We start from the raw sequence: 25,498 nt of genomic DNA, 5'->3' as shown, positions 1-25,498 counted from the left end.
ATTTTTTTCTAAAACGCAGGAACAAAATGTCAATACATAATACTGATCCAACATAAAAAACATTGATAATATTTTACCAATAACCCTATATATGCATTGGTTATGTGCATATAAATCTGGTTATGTGTAAATCTGTATTGGTTATGTACGCACTAACCATGAATATGTGCATATCAACCTTGAATATATGTGTTTCTACCTTGTTTTCTTTGTTTCTACCTTGGTTATGTGCATATCAACCTTGAATATATGTGTTTCTACCTTGTTTTCTTTGTTTCTACCTTGGTTATGTGCATATCAACCTCGGTTATCTGTGTTTTTACTTTGGTTATGTGTTCATCAGCCCTAATTATCTGTTTCTACCTGGTTATATGGATATCAACCATGATTATATGAATATCTATGTTTGTTATGTGCGTATCAACCTTGGTAATATAAGTTTTTACCTTGGTTATATGCACATCAACCTTTGTTATGTGTATATCAACGTTGGTTATGTTCATACCATTATTGGTTATGGTGATATCAACCTTTGATATCTGTGTTTTTACTTTGATTATGTGAATATCAGCCTTGGTTATCTGTTTCTACCTTGGTTATGTGCATATCAACCTTGGATATTTGTATACTTATATTGGTTATGTGTATATCAAATTTGGTTAATTGTGTTTTAACTTTGGTTATGTGCACCAGCCTCGACTGTGTCTGTTTCTATCTTAGTAATGTGCATATCAACCTTGGTTATATGGATATCAACCTTGGTTATCTGTGTTTTTACCTTGGTTTAGTGTGTATCAGCCTTGGTTATCTGTTTCTACCTTAGTTATGCGAATATCCATCTTGGTAATCTGATTTTACAGCTAATTTATATGGATACCTATTTATGTTACCGGTATACTTGTATCAACATTGAATGTATGTGTTTCAACCTTGGTAATATGGTTATGTTTGTATCAGCCTTGGTTACCTGATTTTCTACCTTGTTAATATGTGTATAAACCCTGGTTATGTAGATATCTATATTGGTTATGTGTGTATCAACCTTGTTTATTTGTGCATCTTCTTGTTTCTACTGATGTATTATGCTTGAGTAACTCCAAGAACCAAAATTGGAGTGAAAATCAAAATACCAAAATAACATGCACAAAGAAACAAAAGTATATGAGCAACCTGGATCTGTATAAATCAGCTGAGTTGAAATGCTTATTGTCTTTGAAAATAGGTACAATTACTACAGCCCTGCTTTTAAGTATTGTTTTTTTTCTACATTTCCTACAGCTAAAAACCAACTCAAAAGATAATAATGTTGAGGTTTTAATAATATCAAGTTTTTCAAGGATCATACAGTCATAAGCTAGGGTGACAATTTTTTCATGCAATCTAAAGAATTTGTCTAATATCAAATATATTCGTATTGCCAATATTCTATGTTGGAGTCCGACACTGAATGAGAGAGATTAATACCAATTCAAATCCATGACAAATTTTATGAATGGCATAACTTTACAACAGATGATTATTATCAAATTATTTATACGGACTGTAGTAAGTATTTCAGGATGTTTTCAGCTCTATTTAAGGAAAAAAGAATGTCAAATGATTGTGAAATCTTTCAGATCTGTTATGCTAGAAAAAAAAATAGAAAATAATAGATTGCTCAATGAGCTCATTTTTTGAGATATAAGAATTTAAAATTTTGACAGGAAAAGTATTTCTCTAGATATTTCATAGTTTTGTCTTAGTATCTGTATCTTTCATCTATTAATAACACTAAAGAAATAACAAGGATTTCATAAAAAGTTCCCAAATAGCATTTTAAGGGGTGTTTAATGAAATTATGAAAAGAAAAGTGGGGCAAAAATATTAATTCTATGAAATGGTTAATACGGATGAGTAAATAAATCTGACAAAAATGTCTTAACATGACCTGCAAACATCCGTCATTGAGCAAAATACTTTGAAACATTTGCACATGTGTAAAAGTAAAAATTGTATTATTGGTGTTATAAGATTAGCATTCATTCAATCTTATTTATTCTATCAAAAAATGCTTTGCAAGGTGCAGGGTTGTTCCACTGCAAAGGTCAAATGTTGAACAACTTGGGCAAGTATGGGCATACCATTCAAACTCTAAACAGCATAAAATAAAAAGCTGTGTGGCAACCGCAGCATATTGAACGTTGTAAACTTACAGCAAATGTAAAAATATAAATTTATACATATGAAATCTACAATTACAATATTAAACTTCAAATTACCCCAGTGAAGTCATTTATGTACATGTATTTAATATTGCCACAGGAAACTATAAGGGTGCTTTATTAACCAACTACCTTATTTGACACTGCCATTTTGAGTAAGAATTGGATTTCATTAACTTTGTTCACCATGACTAAAAGCTGAAGAAACAAAAAAAATCTTTCATTTTGTACAAAAATGATTTTTAAGACTGATTAATGTAAATAAACCCACATGTTCTTGGTAAAACATGAAAACAACTGTTCTAGTTCAGTTAGTTAATAAAATTGTCAATAAATATGTAATTTCACATTTGCCCTGTTATAGGTTTTGGTCAACCATATTGGCCGCGACAGTCTTATTGGCCCTCGGCAATGCCTCGGGACCAATACGACAGCCTCGACCAATATGACAGGGCCAATATGAAATTACATATTTATTAACATATAGTATAAAAGTTTTATATAAAAATTTTAAAAAAATATTTAAGCATGTATACTTTTCTCATTTATGATTTTTTTTTACAGGTTTAGCGCACGACAGAACATTTATTTCCAATTTATTAGCAAAGGTCAGAATATTAATATTAAATTAACTTCCAAAAGTAAAAATATTTATTTTCTGGTATGATGAGTCCAGATTATTTATTTCCTACATAATCAGAAACAGATTATTAATTTTTAAAATCTGCCAGAACTTAATAGTTTCCCTTAAAATTTAAAAAAAATCAAAAAGTACTTTGTGGCTGTACAAAAAGATATACTAGGGTAAGCATAATTCCCTACTTGCAGAGCTCGGGATGCAGCCATATTTTTTCCTGTTTTTGCAGAGTTACCTTCCGTAAGAGCAAGTATAACTTCGAAATCCCTCGGATGTTCGGATTCGGGTGCAGAAAAAAGAGGTAACTCGAATGAAAATGGAATCCCCAGCAGACAAACACAACGGTTTTTCTAAAATTTACAGGGTGTTTCATTTTGTTGGACAGTTACATAAGGATGATTTTCATTGGTATCCCGGGTAAAGAAAATGTATGGCAGGGTCAGTAGAACGAGAAATTCCCTTTTGACTTTCGAGATTTTCTAAAGTATCGTCGATATCGGATGAAAAACCTTACGTGTTCCGAATAGATACCTACTCCAAACGGAGATAAATGTTGACAAAATGTTGGTCCGCAAGTCGCGAAACACAGTGATAAAGTGTAGAGTCTCACAAAAGTAGTATTTGAAAAATAAATATTATAAATTCATTTAACACAAGTCACACAACCAATTCATACATAAAACATCCAACCTGTTAAAGAAAAACAAATATAATAATAAATCAAAATATTACAATCTATTATATGTTTGGGAATGTTATGGACATTATAGCCCTAAAATGGCAATCTAGCAAGTCAGTATTGAAATATTGTCAATGTAAAAAAGAAAGTTATATTTATTATTAAAAATCAAATAATCTATATATAAATTTAGAAATTACATTCAAAAATGGCAGGAAAAGTCATTTTGAGTATTTATAGTGATTAAAATATGTGATAAAATGATCATGGCATTGCATTGTTCCATATTGTTTCTTGCATAGTTACTGGGCTTTACTTAATAATCTTGAGTTGATACAGAATTAGTTGCCAAGTACTAGTCTTTTTATCTTTACACACATAAGGGGATGTGGTAGGTAGTATAGATCAATTCAATATTAAACAAACATTTACCCATTGAACATCTGGGGTTTTTCGTTTTGGATATTCCATGGAGCATTCTCTACATAATTTCAGTATTAATGTTTCATCTGTAAAAACAAACAAGAAAGTTAAAATAAAATTTCTCCTGCATTTTTTTTAAATGCAAGTTGATTGGTACATTCTATATCATTCTCTTTGTCTACTTAATGACCATTATCTCCTGAAAAGAATTCATTGAACAATATGGTCAAACATTTTTATTTTGAATTTTTGTGAAATCCATCAACAAAGTGTAACAGCTTAACAAAAGAAATATCTTAGAGTTGAAAATTAATTACAATTTCAGACTAACAAGAAATCTGCATACAAAGTGATGGGGAAGGCAAGATGTAATTATGTAACTATATTTCTTATAAGGATATATGGATTTAATTGGGACATGACTTGATTATGTATCAGATTTGTTGTCGGTTATTTTTGTTTTTATCCTTATTCACAGTATATAGCACAAATTCTGCTACTTGCATCTATTTCAGGCGCTAGAAATATTTTTTAAAAATTACATAAAAGAAAAATTCATCAGCACTAGTGTTTATTGATCGCTTACCTTGATTATTTACAATCAAATCAATGATTTTCCTCTTAAAAGAGGCCATATGATGATAACTGAAATTGAACTCCAATGGTTTCCCGAGTATGTACCTCTAAGCAAACTGAAAATTAAAATTTATATCACAGGTACTATGTTCGGTGTGCAAAAATTAAGCTTCTGAAAAAAAGTATTCCTTCAAAACATATTATAGAGATTAACTATATGTATTTGTTTCATTAATGTAACTTTAGAAAACAGACTTTAAAAAAAGTCAAGGTCAAACACATCTTCTAGAAAGCAATGAAAACTGTTAATCAGACTATTACATTTTGATTAATCCAATCCCTCTTCCTTAGCAGTTAGTTGCAAAGTATAAGAAAACAATATAACAAATACCGTTAAACAGAACAAGCCACATGATGTCCATCTGTTTCGTGTGAGGCACTGTTAATACATTCCAGTTATTGGAACTTGAAGGATATTTCATTTTAAGATAAGATCTGTAAAACAAAAATAAAACAAATTTTACCATGCTTAATGACATATTGCAAATGCTGTCATAGGTTCTCAGTACACATACTTTGTTGCAGAAGAGGGTATAAGGTATCTAAGTGTATTAAATTTTGCACATATAAAAAAGAACATACTTCATAAATGATAGAGGAAAAACAACAATATTCTTAATTTTTTTTTTATCCTAGAATTAACAATAAAAAGAATTATTCATTAATGAAAGTGCATAATGTTTTAGATATTTACATGTATCTATGTTTCCGCTATATAGATGACGTCTTATCTTTAAACAATCCTAATTTCCGGGATTTGATACATCGCATCTACCCAAAAGAACTTGAGATAAAAGATACTACAGACACTGTGAAGTCAGCCTCATATCTTGACCTACACTTAGAAATCGATGGTAAAGGAAAACTATTGACCAAACTTTACGACAAACGTGATGACTTTTAATTCAGAATTGTCAACTTTCCTTTCATCTGTGGCAACATCCCCTCGGCTCCTGCGTATGGAGTGTTCATATCACAACTCATACGTTATGCCAGAGCTTGCCGAAACTACGCAGACTTTTTGTATCGCGCTAGAACTCTAACAAATAGGCTTCTGGAACAAAGTTATGTTGCTACAAGATTGAAGTCATCACTACAGAAGTTTTATGGTTGTCATCATGAACTCGTGGATCGTTATGGTGTATCCATCAGCAACATGAAAACTGATTTATTCAACGGGTCATAGTTTTCCTTTCCTCGTTTGTCTACCCCGGACTTGACTTTATATGAGCAACTCGGCGGGTGTTTCTAGCAGAGGACGCTTACCCTACCGGTGCACCTGGTCCATGCTCCCAGTTTTTAGTGCAGTCCGAGTTGCTCATTTACTTTTGTTACTTTGTATGTATGATTTTAGTTACTTTATGTTCTTTGTTGTGTATGTCTGTTTTCCATGTCTGGTCTTTGTCCCTGGATTACATTCTTTTGATTACCGCTATAACCTTGGTTCCCTTGATTACTCTTTCACTTTTATTCAATAATTAATCCATAAATAAGCAACTAGCATAGAACATTTAAAATATCCAAAACTGGTTCAATCAACATGATTATTCATGAAGGTTTGGAAAAGGTGGATTTATATATCATTTAATGGAGAGTTCTATAACATGTAGTTCTAATTTGCTTTAACTTATAGACACCATAAACACAAGTTATAAATGTTCAAAGTTGATATAAACCTTTCGAAAGAGATGGATCGTAATAGCAACCTTTGAAAAAGAAATACAACAACTACAAAGAACCACAAGTAATAAAATACATATATCTTGAGCACTTTGACGTTTAAAAATACGGTCAAAATCTTTGTATGGCCTCAGATTAGGAGACATTTTATAAAGAGAAAGATATGCGTAGAGCTAAGCATGTCGTAGCACAATGTGTCATTATTCATTGGGTTTCTGGTATTTTTTCTGCATTTTAATGTGTAATGTTAAACTACTTTCCTTTACATTTAAAAATGTCTTCCAGAAAGAGCAGACATATTTTTGAACGAATCATTTTATGAACTTGTACTGAGCAGGAGGTCAGAAGATGACTTGGGCTAATGATTTACACACAGGAAGTTGTTATATGTTAAAAAGAAAGTACCACTAAGATCTGAAAGTTCATAAAATAAATTAAATCAAACTTATCTGACATCTCCAAATATTCATTGTATGGAATGTGCTAATTTTATTCTGGTCATAGTTTGCTGCAGATCCAATTTTGAACACTGGAAAGTACTGAAATTGTTTATAATTATTAGTCATTCACAAATTTATTCCACAGATTTCCCTATTTCACATAAAAATCAGAAAGAAGCAAAATGAAAAAAGAGAATAACAGAAAAAAGTGCAAAAAAACTTCTTACCTAAACCATACGGCTTTAACTGATGGTCACACATGAAGTATTCTTATATTTGTTTTTTTTACTTTGTATTATACTAACTCAATTTTTAAGAGATCAAAACAGTATTTAAAATAAACAATAAATGCTAAGTCCCAGATGAAAGTTTACTACATATATATTCATATGACAGTGGCAGATCCAGAGGGGTGCATCCCGCCTTTTTATTTGAAAATTTTAAATTCTCATGTGTAAAATTGACAAAAATGGTAAATAATGCCCTTACACCCCTCCTTTTCAAAGTGTCTGGATCTGCCCCTGTATGAATTAAAAGTGTAAAAGGATATTTTATTATTTTTACACTGGCTGCATGTGCCACATATCAAATTCAAACAATTACTCCTAGAAAGCTGTGTCTCAGCTCCCAGCTTAAATTAACTACCTCTATAAAAATGGAACCAATTTCAAAATACATGCTTTCATATAGATGTAGCAAATCTGGTACAGTTTGAAGCAATTGTCAATGAATGAACAAAATTAAGATTAATTCATTAAATGATGATTCCTTTTTCCCATTTCAAGTTTTTATAAACATTTTTTATAAGTAAAATTATCCTGCATGTTCCTATTTTTTGTTATTTACACATTTAATGGGAACAGATCTTATAGGAGAAGTAAACAACCAAGAAAAACTCTATTAACTTACTGCCAGCTTGTCAGCAATAGCTGTAATTTCGCCTCCAATTCCCCGAGAGGGTCCAATACAGTAAGCTCTTTGGTACCAAAGTTGAAAACTTTAAATTACAAAACTTAATTGAGATTGCACACATATTTTTGGATTTTCATTGTTTAGACAGGGTTTTTGTGTTTGATTTTTTAAATCCATTATCCTTTTAAAAATCTTTTAAACATTTTAAAACCCAGAATGATGAGAGGTATCTGAAATCCTATTAGAAGAAAAGGCAAAGATTTCTATAAGAATCAAATGAAAAACATTATATATAAAAACAAAAAAAGAAAAACTATAAAAGATTTAAGTCTCACTCCTCTCCCTGCAGCCAGCATTCATCCATTTCTAGCATTGAAAAGTATAAAAACTCACTATCAAGATCCAATGTCTTCTCCCTCTTTTAAAAATGCCAACTGCCTCTGATGATGCTATTTCAAACTGAAATAGGAAGAAAACAAATAAATTTTAGGTATTTATACCCAGTGGGTTCCTCTAATTTAAACATATAAAACGTAACCTAAATAAATTTTTGAATAGAACTTTTTATAATAAAAAAAAGGTATTTGGTAAAAGTATGCTTAGCATATATGGCTTTACCACTATACTAATATTTTTCTAAATGGTTGAATACCATAACTTCAGTAAAACTTATTTTTTCTCTAATTGAAAATTTGATATAATAAAGTAATATATAAATATTATACCTAATAATAAACAAGAAAACTATATAGTTGTATTAGAGAATTTGTTTTCAAGAGATTACTTTGATGAACATAATAATACATGTAACATTTGTAACCTCTATAAAGTTATTTGGATTTGGTTTGCAATAGAGCATTACTATTAACATCACTTAGAAGATTCTGTTTCCTACTGAACAGCAGTTGCATAATTGAACACTGTATGTATTCAATACTACTCTGTAATATAATTAAATAAAATGCTGATATTTTAAAAAGTTTTTTATATTTGATCATTCATATCCTCAAATGGACAACAAAAATAAGAAAAAAATTACGGGATGGATATTTCACTATATTTTGAAAAAAAAGCGATTTCCTAAGCTAATAATTATTCTTCCATTTTATACAGATTACCTATATTCTTCAAATTTCAAAATGAGAAAAAAATACAGCACATTCTTATGCCCAGTGATATCATAACATGGAATGAAAATACAACAATATTGTAAAGACAGGGCATAGAATTAGAAGTTCATATAACATACACAAGTTTGTTATAAAAATAGACTTTTGGAAAAAAATAATGTTTTTAACAATCAAGTAAAAGTGTGGGAAGTGTGAGGGGAAACTAGCCCCATAACATTAAATTATGGAAGTTTCAAAAATGTTTCTTCCGTAAAGGTGTAATTTGTAAAACTATACCCTTACCTCATTCTGTAGCAGCGAACTAGTCATGAAGCTATCTGTGATATAAAAAAATGAATCATTCTTACCAATAACAGCAACATTAAAAAAAAGAAGGGTATCTTTTCAAAACGGTAGTTGGAATATCGATGAAATTACTAAAGATTTCATTCTCTGTGACATATTATTTTAGTCAACAGGTACATTAGCAAGTATCCAATTACCTCAACTTAATATTTATTAGTAACATAAGAATACTATATTAACTATTTTACCTACAAAGTGCATATATTTTAAACATATAAATGAAACACACTTCATGGAATTTTGTCGAAGTTAATCATTCCAGAGACCTATTTGAAAAATGGATAACATTATATAAACATCTTTTTTCTTACACTTTTTGTTCTTCTGTCTTAAATCTACTGTATGAACATGATCACAGTTCAGATTGTTTTAAATCTGGTCATATTTGCAGGACATATTTAATAAAAATAACATAAATACCTCATCAGAAATTTATCTCTCATTGAGATAAATGACTTTGCTGTAAGTTTTATGTCATTACATGCTGTTAATAGCATATCTCTATGAGGAGCACGACTTTCTATCAAGTGGTACAAATCTATAAAAAAAAGGAGATCAAACTGAAATGTACCCAAAATGCAATTCAAAATATGAAATGTATTATCAAAGGCTTTACCATGAAACTACAAAATTAAGTTTCCAATTATGACAAATTACATTACATGTATTTGATTTCTTCAATATTAGTTTTTATAACATTTACCGTGATATGTAGATTTTGACAAAGGTACCAGTATAAACAATATTCTACAGTTTTTTCGAGCCTTCATTGTTATCAACAGAATCTTTGAAGTTATTGGAAAACCAAAAATAGTTCTGAAACAGAGAGAGCGTTATTACAAACAAAACTAAAAATCACTGATGGAAAGAGTGATCACTATAGGGCGAACTCCACTTCTTATGGCAGAGCTCTGATGAAAGACTAACAGACAAGTAATAAATTAATAATTAGTATATTAACTAATACTTCCTTAATCCTGGATTTGTATCCTGATGTTTGTCCGTCATGTCAGGTCCATCAGGTCTAAGGCCAGGTCCAGCAGGGAAATCAGCCATGTCAGATCTTTCAGTAGATATGTCTGTCATGTCAGGTCCATCAGGTCTACGGCCAGGGCCAAAAGTGAAATCAGTCACGTCAGGTATGTCACAAGATATGTCCATCATATCAGCTCCATCAGGTCTAAGGTCATTCCCAACAGGAGAATCAGTGATGTCAGGTCTGTCAGTAGATATGTCCGTTATGTCAGGTCCATCAGGTCTAAGGCCAGGTCCAAAAGGGGAATCAGTCATGTCAGGTCCATCAGGTCTAAGGTCATTCCCAACAGGAGAATCAGTGATGTCAGGTCTGTCAGTAGATATGTCCGTCATGTCAGATCCATCAGGTCTAAGGCCAGGTCCAAAAGGGAAATCAGTCATGTCAGGTCTGTCAGAAGATATGTCCGTCATGTCAGGTCCATCAGGTCTAAGGTCATTCCCAACAGGAGAATCAGTGATGTCAGGTCTGTCAGTAGATATGTCCGTTATGTCAGGTCCATCAGGTCTAAGGCCAGGTCCAAAAGGGGAATCAGTCATGTCAGGTCTGTCAGAAGATATGTCCGTCATGTCAGGTCCATCAGGTCTAAGGTCATTCCCAACAGGAGAATCAGTGATGTCAGGTCTGTCAGTAGATATGTCCGTCATGTCAGATCCATCAGGTCTAAGGCCAGGTCCAAAAGGGAAATCAGTCATGTCAGGTCTGTCAGAAGATATGTCCGTCATGTCAGGTCCATCAGGTCTAAGGTCATTCCCAACAGGAGAATCAGTGATGTCAGGTCTGTCAGTAGATATGTCCGTCATGTCAGGTCTGTCAGAAAATATGTCCGTCATGTCAGATCCATCAGGTATAAAGCTAGGTCCAATAGGGAAATCTTTCTTGTCAGGTACTTCAGAAGATATGTCCAATTCAGGTCCATCAGGTCTAGGTCCAACAGTTTCCTAGAGCCTCCAACTAAGGTATTTCAGAAATACTTCGTCCATTTCATTTCTCTGGAGTATTCCACCTTTAAAAGCTAACAATAAACAAATAAATAAGAAATGAAGACTGAAGTTTACATGGAAGACTATACGGAAAGGATTTTACATTTATCATTGCAAGGTTGGGAAAAAGACATTAATTTTTTTAGCACAAAATATTGCACACAATTCTCAAAACAAATATTTATTTAATTCCCTTTTCATAAAGACATTTTAAGTATGCTTTTTGTAAAAAAATCATCATACAATATATGTTTTAAAAATTAATATGAAAAAAATTTTTTCCACCTTATTGTTAGCTTTATATTTTTTGTAGTACATTAAATTCTTCAGATAATAAAGTTAATTATAGCAGTGTTAAAATGACTATAAGAAGAGTGATTTCCAAGATTTTTCTATAAATAAGAGGTATAAATTTATTTTGATTGGACTAACAGGTGAAAGCCAATGGTTTCTGTGAAAATTAATGATTCACACCACGTTTTCTGAAAAATATGGGCATATTTTATGGCAATATCCTGAATTTAAAAAAAAAAGTTTTTAGGGAAATTGTAATTGTTTAAAAAATGATTAGGCACTTATATATTCTTATCAAAACAATAAAAGACATGAATATCTACCTCCATAAAAGTGAATACATGATTTTAGGACCGTGCTTTCAATATGCAGGATTAAATAGAAAAAAAGGCCCCTGACAAAAAAGAAAATAAGGACCCTTTAAAAAGATTACTTTGAAAGCTGAAAATTTTGTGTGGTATTCAAAGTGAGAAGAAAGATCATTGGGCTAATAATTCAAAACAAGGGGATGCATGCTTAAAAAATTCTACCAACACAAACTGAATAAATTTTCACTGGGGTGAATACACCCAAAAGTCAGAATTTATACAAAAATTTCAGAAACAATTACCATCATTTTATTAAATCAATTCATATGATCCAGAAATTGAACAGAGAATTGAGTTAAAATTCCAATATTTGATTTCTTCCACTAATTCTAATTACAATTTGTAGTCCAATGTAATTTTGACCTACTTTCAACCTTTCAGTGACAAGTCTTCAGCAATTAAGTTTCCATAAAAAATTAAAAAAGGATTAAGGTCCCTCTATAATAGTTTGAATTATACTTTTATAAAACAAAATACCCAAGGGGGATTAATTGTGGTCTTGTGTCAGTATTCTAAATTATTAAGCTATCAAATTACACTTATTGGTAGTAGGAGGTCGGAATGCCACATCCTCAGGCCAAAATTCAGACTTAAAGGCCTCCTTTCCCCAGTACCCGCATCCCATCTGTTTTGTCTTCTTCACTATAAATTTAAGTACAATATTTATTAACTTTGATAATGGGATATTTCCATATAATTTTTAAAAAAGTCTTATATAAAAACAGGAATACATAACAAATAGCAACCAGAACAAAATTTAAAAAACAATTCTGCAAGTCTGGGTTGAAGATTAATAATACATCTAGAAACTAAATAAATGCCACAAAATTTATTTAATGAATTCATAAAATAGAAGGCTCTATGATATGTCCTATGTATGAAAAATGTCTGTAAAGATATGGAACTAAGGTGAATGTCATCACTTGAGTTAGTAATAGAGTATCCAAAACATTAATTGTGCTATTACAAAAATGGCTGTTTGCTGAGAATGAAAAACACATAATAAAGGTACTCACTATACAATTTAACTAATTCACTAAGCATAGCCCTTTTCCAGTGCATGTCTGCTTCCGAAACCTCTTCTGTTAGGATTAGCATCTCTGTAACAATTCGGTGGATTTTAACAAATGCATTGTCTTGAAAAAACAACCAAATAGAGCAAACAATTATAGAATCATGAAATAGGAATAATACTGAAGTGTACAGTGAAAGTGAAGTTAACCAGCAACAACAAAAATCATATGAATAATATATCTACAGAAAACAGCATAGTAATCTATTGCATGTAAAGGACATACCATCTTTAGAGGATTTTCCCTGTGCAGGAATAATTGCAACTTGGGCACTTTAAACAAATATCCTCCGCACTTCACTGCTTTGGACAAAGTGTTTCAAGCTTGGTGAAACTGAAATAAACGAGATATTTATGAAAAAAAAACAAAATATTTTTCTAAGATTTGGTTTAAAGTGTAATACATGATATAAATATATATATATATACAAACGAGAGATATGTGAACAATATGCTTTTTTGATTAGTTATTGAGAAATTGATGATGATATATAAAAACAAGATTGGTTGCAAGCAATGTTCTAAATTAGTACAATAGTTACTGTTAATTATTAATTCCTGTGGTTGTTAATTTTTCGTGGATTGTGTCAGATGAACATATTCTCAGGTATCAATTTTCGTGGTTTCAAAAAGATAATTAGTGTTAAGGTATTAAAAATCAATTTTACATGTACTATTTTTCACGGTTTTCTTACCTCCACAATTTAGAGTTTTTACAGTATAATAACTTCAAAATACATGTAATGAAGATTTAAAAACATTCACTTTTAAAAACCAGTGAAAAATTTCATAGGTATAAATAAAGTCAATCATAAGTATGATTTATACAAAAACTATGAGATACAAATTGTTTAAGGAATCTTTGTTAAAACAAATCTAAACTCACAGATAAATCAGAACCAATGATAACTCATACCTTAATTAAAATGTCTTACCAACAGCTTTTAGTTGTGGAAAGTGTTCTTTCCTTGTTGCCTTTGGTAGGTAAAGGACAGCAATATTTGAATCACTTTTATTGATCCATGTTTCAAGCTGCAGAGAATAAAATAATCTTTGATTTCATTAGATCATATTTTTTTCTAGAAAAACAGAGGACGCTTAACCTACCGGTGCACCTGGTCCATGCTCCCAGTTTTTATTGGAGTCCGAGTTGCTCATTTACTTTTGTTACTTTGTATGTATGATTTTAGTTACTTTTTTGTTTTTTGTTGTGTATGTCTGTTTTCCATGTCTGGTCTTTGTCCCTGTATTACATTCTTTTGATTACCCTATAACCTTGGTTTCCTTGTTTACTCTTATAACTAATATACTAAACACAGTTATATTTATTTTTGTTTGTTGACCAACATGATCATCTTAACATCTAGGGTTTATCCTTCCCCTTTTTTCTACAAGATATTTTTTAATACCAGTATAGTAATACATGAAATGAAACAAAGAGTATATTAATGAATTCAGTGTTGTGTGCATTCTAAGTATTTCAGCTTTTGTACTGCAACAAACTTCTTAATTTGACTTGATTATAATGGCTATAAATCTGATTTAGTATACTCATGTAAGTAAATCATTAAATATGACACAACTTAAATATAAAAAAAATGTTAAGAATGTACAATGTAATTATAAAAACATATGAAAACTTACTTTCAGCTGAATTTTTTTCCAGTCAGGGTCCATTTCTATATAAAAGCATAATAATGTATTGACATATTTTCCTGTTTAGATATCCTCCTTCAATGTACCATTCAATTGTGGGCACTGCAATACTTTTTAAAATATGCAGCTCCCCATGGCAAACCAAGATGGACAAAAATGCTGATTTTTTTTAATATTCATAAATAATTATAAATATTTTTATTCATTTGTTAATATTTATATATTCAGTAATTATAAATATTAATAACGGAATTATTAATATTTATAAATGATTTATAAAAAATTATAAATTCAAGGAAATTTGTAATATTTATAATTCACTTATAAATATTTATAAATCATATCATCTTTATAAATTTTTATTTATGAACAATAAATAATAATAAATGAATTACAAATATTTATAATTCAATTATCAATATTTATAATTCAATTATCAATATTTATAATTACATGTATTTATAAATATTTATAAATAGACATTTTTGTCCACTTTGGCTTGCCATAGCTCCCTAATTAATATTTTAGAGCAACAAGAGTATTGGTAACATCCTATACAAAGACTTTTAAAACAGGCTTATATAATTTTGAATTCTATAGAATTTGTCTACTAATATGTATAAGAAAATTTATATTTGTGAATTCTGTAGTGTGTGTTTTTCTACCTTGGTTATGTGTGATACTACCTTGGTTATGTTTTATTCAACCTTGGTTATGTGTTATACGACATTGATTATGTGTTATTTCGCCTTGCTTATGTAACATTCTACCTTGGTTATGTTCTATTCTACCTTGGTTATGTTCTATTCTACCTTGGTTATGTGTTATTCTACCTTGGTTATGTTTTATAATACCTTGGTTATGTGTTATTCTGTCTTGGTTATGTGTTATACTACATTGGTTATGTTCTATTCTGCCTTGGTTATGTGTTATACTTTATTGGTTAAGTGGATATGTGTTTTACTACCTTGGTTATGTGTTATACTTCATTAGTTAAGTGATTATGTGTTATTCCGCCTTGGTTATGTGTTGTACAACCTTGGTCATTTGTTGTTCTACCTTGGTTATGTGTTATACTACCTTGGTTATATGTTATTCTACCTTGGTTATGTATTATTCTACCTTGGTTATGTGTTATTCTGCTTTGATTATGTGTTATTCTGCTATGGTTATGTGTTGTACTACTTTGGTAATTTGTTGTTCTACCTTGGTTATGTGTTATACTACCTTGGTTATATGATATTCTACCTTGGTTATGTGTTATTCTGCTTTATGTGTTATACTACCTTGGTTATGTGTTATACTACCTTGGTTATGTGTTATTCTGCCTTGATTATGTGTAACTCTACCTTGATTATGTGTAACTCTACCTTGTTTATGTTCTAATCTACCTTGGTTATGTGTTATTCTCATTCTCTCTTGGTTAAATGTTATACTACCTTGGTTGTGTGTTATACTTCATTGGTTAAGTGGTTATGTGTTATACTAACTTGGTTATGTGTTATACTACATTGATTATGTGTTATTAAACCTTGGTTTATACTTCACTGGTTAAGTGGATAAGTGTTATTCTGCCTTGGATATGTGTTATACTACCATGGTTATGTGTTATACTACCTTGGTTATGTGTCATTCTACCTTGGTTATGTGTTATACTACCTTGTTTAGGTGTTATTCTACCTTGGTTATGTTCTATACTACCTTAGTTGTGTGTTATACTACCTTGGTTATGTGTTATTCTACCTTGGTTATGTGTTATACTACATTGGTTATGTGTTATTCAACCTTGGTTTATACTTCATTGGTTCAGTGGATAAGTGTTATTCTGCCTTGGTTATTGTTAAGTACTTTAGAAAACATTAATCATTAACCAGTTTGTTATTGTATTATAAACCACAGCATCTTATCACTTAACACTTCCAAATTATAATGACAATTTCAATAATGTGTCTCAATTGTTTATCAATGAATTATGCTAAGTGTTAAAGAGTAATCAAGGGAACCAAGGTTATAGCGGTAATCAAAAGAATGTAATCCAGGGACAAAGACTAGACATAGAAAACAGTTAAGTTAGGGTTAGATTCTTCCTTGTCTGTTTTGCTATAGTCTGCAAATGTACTGATTAGACTTTAGTTTTATATAAACCATGTAACCAACAAGTTGTGTTGTTATAAACTTAAATACCTCCCAATTTCTGGCGACGAGGATTTTAAGTGAAATGTGCACGAATTCAGCAAACTTCTGCGAGACTTTTGTGGTTCTATTGAATAAAAGTATAATGACTGGTTACATTGGAAAGATTGAAGCTTTTGAAGAGAGTATTGAATCATGGGAATCGTATGTGGAAAGAGTTGAACAGTACTTTAAAGTGAACAAAATAGAAAATGACGTGAAAGTAGCTGCATTACTTAGTCTTATCGGAGGTAAAACTTATACCTTACTAAGAAACCTGACTTGCCCAGAGAAACCCGCGGATAAAACATACAAAGACATTGTTAAGATTCTGAAAGATCATTAGTCTCCGGAGCCTCTTCAAATTGCAGAAAGACATTGATTTCGACAGCGTACCCAACAAGAAGGCGAAAATGTAAATGCCTACATTGCCGCACTATGGAAGTTAACAGAACATTGTGGATTTCAATATTTAAACAATACTTTGAGAGACCAGTTAGTGTGTGGATTAAAGAACCAGCAAATCAAAAAGAGACTGTTGTTTGAAGCAGGCTTGACTCTTCAGAAAGCAACGGAAATTGCATTGGCAGTGGACACAGCCGCAAAAGATGCTGACGAACTCCGAACACGAGAAACAGTTGGACTAAATAAACTGAAACGCAATCAGTCATTCAAACAAAGTTCTCAAAAACAAACAGGGTCCAAGTGTCATAGATATAATGGATTTAATCATCGTGCAAACGAGTGCAGATTCATAGATGCAACTTGTTTCAAGTGTAAAGAAGGCTTGCAAGTCCACCGAAAGACAGAGGATTTTTCAACCACGACGGAAACCAGTTCATGCGATACGCAAAGATGACTTAACTCCTGAACTTGACAATCTCGACATCAACACAGTTAGAAATAAAAGTGTAAACTCTATCTGGATTGAACCTATTGTCGGTGGAAGGTCAATTAAGATGGAATTAGACACTGGTTCCGCACTATCAGTAATATCAGAGCGTGACTTTCGAGAAATATATGGATCTAAAGTGCCTTTGGAGGACACCAAAGTGACATTACAAACATATTCCGGTGAAATTTTAAAAACCGTTGGGATATGCTAAAGTAACAGTGCAGTACAATGATCAGAAATTTTCACTAAAACTGTACGTTTTGAAAGCTGGTTGTCACCCGCTATTTGGTCGTGAATGGCTCTACCCGATTCAACTAGAATGGAAATCGTTGAATACGATCGTCGATTTGACACCGCCAAGGTCGTTGGAACAAATGCTGAAAGCATACCAGACCGTATTTGATGAAGGACCAGGTAAAGTGAAAGGTATGACAGCTAAATTTAATTTCAAACCAGACAATTGTCCTAAAATCTGTAAGGCCCGACCAGTTCCTTACGCCTAGAAACCGAAAATTGAACAGGAATTACGAAATCTCGAAGAAAAAGGAATTATCAAATCAGTGAAAAATAGTGAGTGGGCAACACCGATTGTCCCGGTAATGAAGAAAGATGGAAAAAATGTTCGTATTTGTGGTGACTTTAAGGTCACAGTGAACCCCCAACTTGCAGTGGATCAATATACGTTACCTAAAATTGGAGATATCTTTGCACCATTAGCAGGGGGGACAAAGTTTTCGAAAATCGATTTACGAAATGCATACCTACAGTTGGAGGTTGATGAAGATCATCAGAAATATCTCACAATAAGCACCGGCTTGGGATTATTCCGCTATATACGCATGTGCTTTGGTGTAGCGTCTGCGCCCGCAATTTGGCAGTACACAATTGATCAAATTCTATGTTGATTAAGTGGTGTTCAATGCATCCTTGATGACATGATAGTCACAGGTGATACGGAGGAGCAACATCTTGCTAACTTTGACAATGTGTTGAAACGATTAAGTGAATATAATCTAAGAGCCAATCTTGATAAGTGTCAATTTTTCAAAGAAGTGTGGAATATTGTGGACACGTTATAGATTCAAGGGGATTGCATAAAATGTCAGATAAAGTTGAATCAGTGCTAAACACTCCAACACCTGAGAATACTACTAAGCTAAGAGCTTTCCTTGGATTGATAAATTATTATCACCGATTCTTACCTAACATTTCAAAAGTGGTTAAACCATTAACCCGACTGCTTGAAAAAGATAGATAATGGAGCTGGGATAAGCAATGCGAATCTGCATTTCTCGAAGCGAAAAAGCTAGTGACATCTGACCTAGTACTACATTGTATGTCATTATGATCCAAAGAAACCGATCCGTCTTGCTTACGATGCTTCGCCATTCGGTGTTGGAGCCGTCATTTCACATATCATGGAAGATAGAACTGAGCGTCCGATAGCATTTGCATCTCGTACGCTGACGAGATCTGAGCAAAACCGTCCTCAAATCGACAAAGAAGCGATTGCAATCATTTTTGGAGTCAAGAAATTCCACACATACTTATTTGGTAGACATTTTACATTGATAACTCATCATATGCCTCTTGTGTCCATTTTCAACCCTAAAAAGGGCATTTTGTCAACTACAGCTGCCCGACTTCAGCGTTTTGCACTATTTCTTACTGGCTATGATTATGATATTGAATACAAAAACACTAAACTTCACCAGAATGCTGATGGGTTGTCGCGACTGCCGTATGAAAATTCAGAGGACACTAAAGATGCCGTGGATTTGTTCTACACTGAACAAACAGAACAAGCTCCGATTAATAGTGCAGCCGTGCGAAGAGAAACCAATCGAGAAACTGTATTAAGTAGAGTGTATGAGTTCATTATGACAGGATGGACAAAACCAGACGAAAAATGCTTTCAAGCACATTATACACGTCGTGATGAGCTTACTGTGCACTAAGGATGTATACTATGGGGAATACGTGATGTTATTCCGGTTAAACTTAGAAACGAAGTGTTGGAAATGCTACATTCAGGACACCCTGATGTTGTAAAAATGAAAGCTATTGCAAGAAGCTATGTATGGTGGCCAGGGATTGATGCCGATATTGAACATTTAGCTAAACAATGTAAAGGATGCCAGATGTTCGCAAAGAATCCACAAGCTGTGCCATTGCACTCGTGGGAATGGCCTACCACACCGTATGAAAGAATACACATTGACTTTGCAGGACCTTTTATGAACACTATGTTTCTAGTAATAGTCGATGCACGTTCTAAGTGGCCTGAGGTGTTTATAATGAAATCGACTTCGTCAAAACAAACAATTGAAATCTTGAGAGAAGTATTTTCCAGAAACGAAATTCCAAAGTAAATTGTCAGCGATAATGGTTCACAATTTGTGTCAAATGAATTTCGAAAATTTGTTCTATCAAATGATATCAAACACTATCTCTCCGCACCGTATCACCCCGCTACCAACGGATTGGCTGAAAGGTTCATTCAAACTATGAAACAAAGTTTGCGTGCAATGTCGTCTCAATCAATTTCGCTAAATGTAAAACTGGCAAACTTTCTGATAACTTACCGAAACACGCCACACAGCACAACAAATGAAACTACCGCAAAATTGTATTTCGGACTCAACATCCGTACCCGCTTGGATTTGCTTAAACCTGAAATTAAAGATTATGTAAATGATAATCAATTTAAGAAATCGTTTTGCAGGAAAAAGGAAACTGAGAAACTTTGACGGCGGTGAAAAAGTAAACGTTAGAAATTACAGAGAAGAGAAATGGAAAACGGCAGAAATTGTTAATAGATCGGGTCCGTTAATGTACAATGTTAAAACTTCTGACGGTGCAATTTGGAGAAGACATGCCGATCAAATTCGAACTACAGAAGTTCAACAAGAAATGACTGCGTCTATCGATCAGCCCGAGTATCGACAGGTAGAAAGACATTTCCGAGAGAAGATATCCCGGAAGGTAGAGAAATAAACCAAAACGTTTAATTGAGGAAATGTGACTTGTTTAAAAGTGCAAATTTAATTTCTGTTCCTTTAGTTTAGTGAAGATTCTATAAATATATTTCGTAGATTAGGTATAATCATAGTGACAGTAATCGTTTAGACGTGTGTTCCATTTAAGAGGGGAAAGGTGTTAAGTACTTTAGAAAACATTAATCATTAACCAGTTTGTTATTGTATTATAAACCACAGCATTCTTATCACTTAACACTTCCAAATTATAATGACAGATTCAATAATGTGTTTCAGTTGTTTATCAATGAATTATGCTAAGGGTTAAGTTAGGTTTAGATTCTTTCTTGTCTGTTTTGCTATAGTCTGCAAATGTACTGATTAGACTTTAGTTTTATATAAACCATGTAACCAACAAGTTGTGTTGTTATAAACTTAAATACATTACAGTTATGTGTCATTCTACCTTGGTTAAGTGTTATACTACCTTGGTTTATGTGTTATACTATTTTGGTTGTGTGTTATACTATCTTGTTTAGGTGTTATTCTACCTTGGTTATGTTCTATACTACCTTAGTTGTGTGTTATACTACCTTGGTTATGTGTAATTATGCTTTTGTTATGCGTTATAACCTACCAAGGTTAAGTGTATTTCTACTCAGGTTATGTGCTATTACATGTATACTATGGTTATACATTTTTCTACTTTTGGTATTAGTGATTCTACTTTGAGAATGTGCAATTGTGCTTTGGTAATGTGTTACTCTAAATAATTATAAATATATATAATTGAATAATGAATATCTATAATTGAACAATAAATATCTATAAATGAATAATGAATATTTATAAATGAATTATAAACATTAATAATTTACTTGGATTTATAAATATTTACAATTCAATTATAAATGTTGATAAATATTAAAACACTATAAATATCAATAAATGAATTATGAATATTTATATAATTAATATCATGAAATATTTATAATTGAATTATATTATAATTATATAATATTAAAATTATTTATTAAAATCTATCAATAGGCATTTTGTCCAATTTGGCTTCAATATCTTTTCTTAAACAGCGGGTATGATTAAACAAAAATTTTAAAAAAGGAATAAATTGGAGATGAGTGCAAATATCTCAAAAATAAACACTATACATAAATATCCACCATTGGTGCCAAGATTTACCGTAGTGAGGAGAAGTAAAAAAAAAATGTACATAGGTTGTCTTGGTGCTGCAGTTTTTTTCGATAGTTCATTATGGACAAATGTCTATTTTCTTAATCACAGGCATGAGACCGCAATTAATTTTCAAGTGCATTTCAATATACACATTTGAGCAGATTAAAAAAATTCCACCAGCGCAAACTGAATAAAACTTCTCTGGCCTAAAGATATGTACAAACAGGATTTTATATATAAATTGTAGAAAATTTTACCATCATTTTCTGAAGCTAATACATATAATTCGGAGATGGGGTAAACATGACAAATGAACTGAGTTAAAAGTCCTAAATTTTAACCTTCTTCCACTGAACCAAATCACAACTTTTAGTCAGATTTGATTAATGAAAAAAAATCCCATGTAATTTTAACCTATTTTCTACCAATTAGAGGCAAAACTTCAGCAAAGAAGTTTCCAGTAAAAATATGAAAAAATGTGGAAGGTACTTACTACCAAAGTTGGAACTATATTCAACGAAAACCAAGGGGAATTAATTGTGTTCTCGTACCTATTAGATCAATAAATGTGCTCAATTTGAATAAAAACTGCACTCATGTCAAGATGAACTTTTTTTGACTTCAAGTACAAAGTTTCATCATGATTAGTTGAAAAATAAATAAGTTATAGTAAATTTAGTATCAGTGGTACATTGCATGACTCACATGTCCAATGGTCGAAGGAAATAAGGCCCCTCTAAAATGTACATCTTTTTTTTTAAATGCAATATTTTTGTGATTTTTTACATTGGTTGCATCATATTATGTGTATTTGAATGCAATAAAGTTCAGTTTACTCAAGTTCCAGCTGCTTTAAGGCCAAAAATTGGGTGTTTATACATGCGGCCATGGTCAATGCACTTTTAGACCATGTATAGGGGTACACATATGAAAACTCATTTTATGATGCTGACAATGACTTAAATTGATCAACTTCAAACATAAAGTGGTCTACACATATCTAACGTACATTGAAAACAATAAGAAGTGGTTTCAAATCTAAAACTGTCACTCCAGATCAATTTAAACCAGACCTGTACAGAGCTTGTTCAAGTGCGATTGTGTCCGATATTAAAAGTTAGCCTTTATTTGGGTTTTGAATGATGAAAAATCTGAAACAAATGTAAGATAATGTAAGGTTCTAAGCTTATCAGGTACATAAGCAGACAGTCAGCTGTATTTTTCCAGTTTTTCTACAAAAAATTTCATTTTTGAAACCTTATAGTGTATGCGGAACTCTAAAATTAGGTGTTTTAGAGACATCACAAGGTATATACATGTAGTGACTTACATTAGATGCATGAATATCAATGGAATGAATATATTAGGTTTTTTTTCACATTATTTATATTATTTACTAGCAAATACAAAAGATTCAGACCAATAAAACACATATCTGTGATTTTATAGATCCTAAGACAAGGCTGTGAAAACCCCTGATTTTGCCATATTTCATTGACTGGGTTCACAAAAATTACACTAAATTGTCAGATTTCTGACTAAACCTTGTTCATAAAGTATGTTTTTTGTTGATTTGATGTTCCTAGTGTATAGTTAGAGGAGAAAAACTCAAAGCTGTACAATATTTTCCCCACTGGTCTATATTTCATACCTAGCACCTTAGCAAAAGTGCAATTCCAATGGAAAATCCCATAGAAACCATATTTTTTATTTTAATTTCAGAAAATAGAGAATAAAGGGCCAAAATCATATTATTTCATGTAGATTTACTGAATTCTTGAAAATAAACACCAAATTACCCCCAGCAAATACTAGTAAATACAATATTCTGATACCCTGGCAACCCCCTTATTAGATCAATAAATGTGCTCAATTTGAATAAAAACTGCACTCATGTCAAGATGAACCTTTTTTTGACTTCAAGTACAAAGTTTCATCATGATTAGTTGAAAAATATATAAGTTATAGAAAATTTAGTATCAGTGGTACATTGCATGACTCGCATGTCCAATGGTCGAAGGAAATAAGGCCCCTCTAAAATGTACATCTTTTTTTTAAGTGCAATATTTTTGTGATTTTTTACACTGGTTGCATCATATTATGCGTATTTGATGCAATAAAGTTCAGTTTACTCAAGTTCCAGCTGCTTTAAGGCCAAAAATTGGGTTTTTATACATGCGGCCATGGTCAATGCACTTTTAGACCATGTATAGGGGTACACATATGAAAACTCATTTTATGATGCTGACAATGACTTAAATTGATCAACTTCAAACATAAAGTGGTCTACACATATCTAACGTACATTGAAAACAATAAGAAGTGGTTTCAAAGCTAAAACTGTCACTCCAGATCAATTTAAACCAGACCTGTACAGAGCTTGTTCAAGTGCGATTGTGTCCGATATTAAAAGTTAGCCTTTATTTGGGTTTTGAATGATGAAAAATCTGAAACAAATGTAAGATAATGTAAGGTTCTAAGCTTATCAGGTACATAAGCAGACAGTCAGCTGTATTTTTCCAGTTTTTCTACAAAAAATTTCATTTTTGAAACCTTATAGTGTATGCGGAACTCTAAAATTAGGTGTTTTTGAGACATCACAAGGTATATACATGTAGTGACTTACATTAGATGCATGAATATCAATGGAATGAATATATTAGTTTTTTTTCACATTATTTATATTATTTACTAGCAAATACAAAAGATTCAGACTAATAAAACACATATCTGTGATTTTATAGATCCTAAGACAAGGCTGTGAAAACCCCTGATTTTGCCATATTTCATTGACTGGGTTCATAAAAATTACACTAAATTGTCAGATTTCTGACTAAACCTTGTTCATAAAGCATGTTTTTTGTTGATTTGATGTTCCTAGTGTATAGTTAGAGGAGAAAAACTCAAAGCTGTACAATATTTTCTTTTTAATTGTGTTCTCGTACCTGTTATGCATTTTTCTATTTTTGGTATTAGTGATTCTACTTTGAGAATGTGCAATTGTGCTTTGGTTATGTGTTACTCTAAATAATTATAAATATATATAATTGAATAATGAATATCTATAATTGAACAATAAATATCTATAAATGAATAATGAATATTTATAAATGAATTATAAACATTAATAATTTACTTGGATTTATAAATATTTACAATTCAATTATAAATGTTGATAAATATTAAAACACTATAAATATCAATAAATGAATTATGAATATTTATATAATTAATATCATGAAATATTTATAATTGAATTATATTATAATTATATAATATTATAATTATTTATTAAAATCTATAAATAGGCATTTTGTCCAATTTGGCTTGCAATATCTTTTCTTCAACAGCGGGTATGATTAAACAAAAATTTAAAAAAAGGAATAAATTGGAGATGAGTGCAATATCTCAAAAATAAACACTACACATAAATATCCACCATTGGCACCAAGATTTACCGTAGACGTAGTGAGGAGAAGTAAAAAATAAAGAAAATGTACATAGGTTGTCTTGGTGCTGCAGTTTTTTTCGATAGTTCATTATGGACAAATGTCTATTTTCTTAATTACATATAGGACATGTTGATAGTAACCTACCTGCAAAGGTAATAATTGTAGCTAAATTATCTCGAGTTCCTCGTGTAATCTACGTATGGACAAAACGAAAGTAGAGTTCGAAGGTTGCGGTGACGTCATTAATTGCGCATGCGCAATGCTTGGTTATGGAATGGTTAATCGCAGTAATATTATTTCTCGTCTCATGAATGAATT

At 31.6% G+C, this 25,498-nt stretch overlaps 1 protein-coding gene across 10 annotated transcripts; it reads right to left on the bottom strand.

Moving 5' to 3' along the window:
- Nucleotides 1–1,298: 1,298 nt before the first annotated feature.
- On the bottom strand, nt 1,299–25,465 carry LOC148601903 (uncharacterized). Of its 10 annotated transcripts, none has more exons than XM_088554291.1 (16): nt 25,325–25,465; nt 20,142–20,229; nt 14,478–14,512; nt 13,769–13,865; nt 13,060–13,167; nt 12,778–12,861; nt 12,299–12,403; nt 10,691–11,131; nt 9,504–10,660; nt 9,021–9,055; nt 8,002–8,067; nt 7,606–7,693; nt 4,908–6,795; nt 4,527–4,632; nt 3,950–4,026; nt 1,299–3,528 (listed from the first exon to the last, which is right to left on the bottom strand). In XM_088554291.1, exons 8-9 carry the CDS (start codon nt 10,947–10,949, stop codon nt 10,044–10,046), a joined length of 876 nt encoding a protein of 291 aa, XP_088410417.1. In that variant the 5' UTR covers nt 10,950–11,131; nt 12,299–12,403; nt 12,778–12,861; nt 13,060–13,167; nt 13,769–13,865; nt 14,478–14,512; nt 20,142–20,229; nt 25,325–25,465; the 3' UTR covers nt 1,299–3,528; nt 3,950–4,026; nt 4,527–4,632; nt 4,908–6,795; nt 7,606–7,693; nt 8,002–8,067; nt 9,021–9,055; nt 9,504–10,043. The 10 variants fall into 10 exon arrangements, with proteins under 10 accessions (XP_088410417.1, XP_088410412.1, XP_088410409.1 ...); XM_088554286.1 differs by adding an exon at nt 16,674–16,749 and having other exon boundaries at nt 9,504–11,131; nt 25,325–25,464; XM_088554283.1 differs by having other exon boundaries at nt 9,504–9,621; nt 10,045–11,131; nt 25,325–25,464.
- Between the last annotated feature and the right edge of the window lie 33 nt (nt 25,466–25,498).

This window comes from Perna viridis, chromosome 12 (genome assembly GCF_037379345.1).
Source record: "Perna viridis isolate PV_CMFRI_1.1 ecotype Kerala chromosome 12, ASM3737934v1, whole genome shotgun sequence".
NCBI classification, from domain to species: Eukaryota; Metazoa; Mollusca; class Bivalvia; order Mytilida; family Mytilidae; genus Perna; species Perna viridis.
This window is presented reverse-complemented; position numbering and strand designations above follow the sequence as displayed.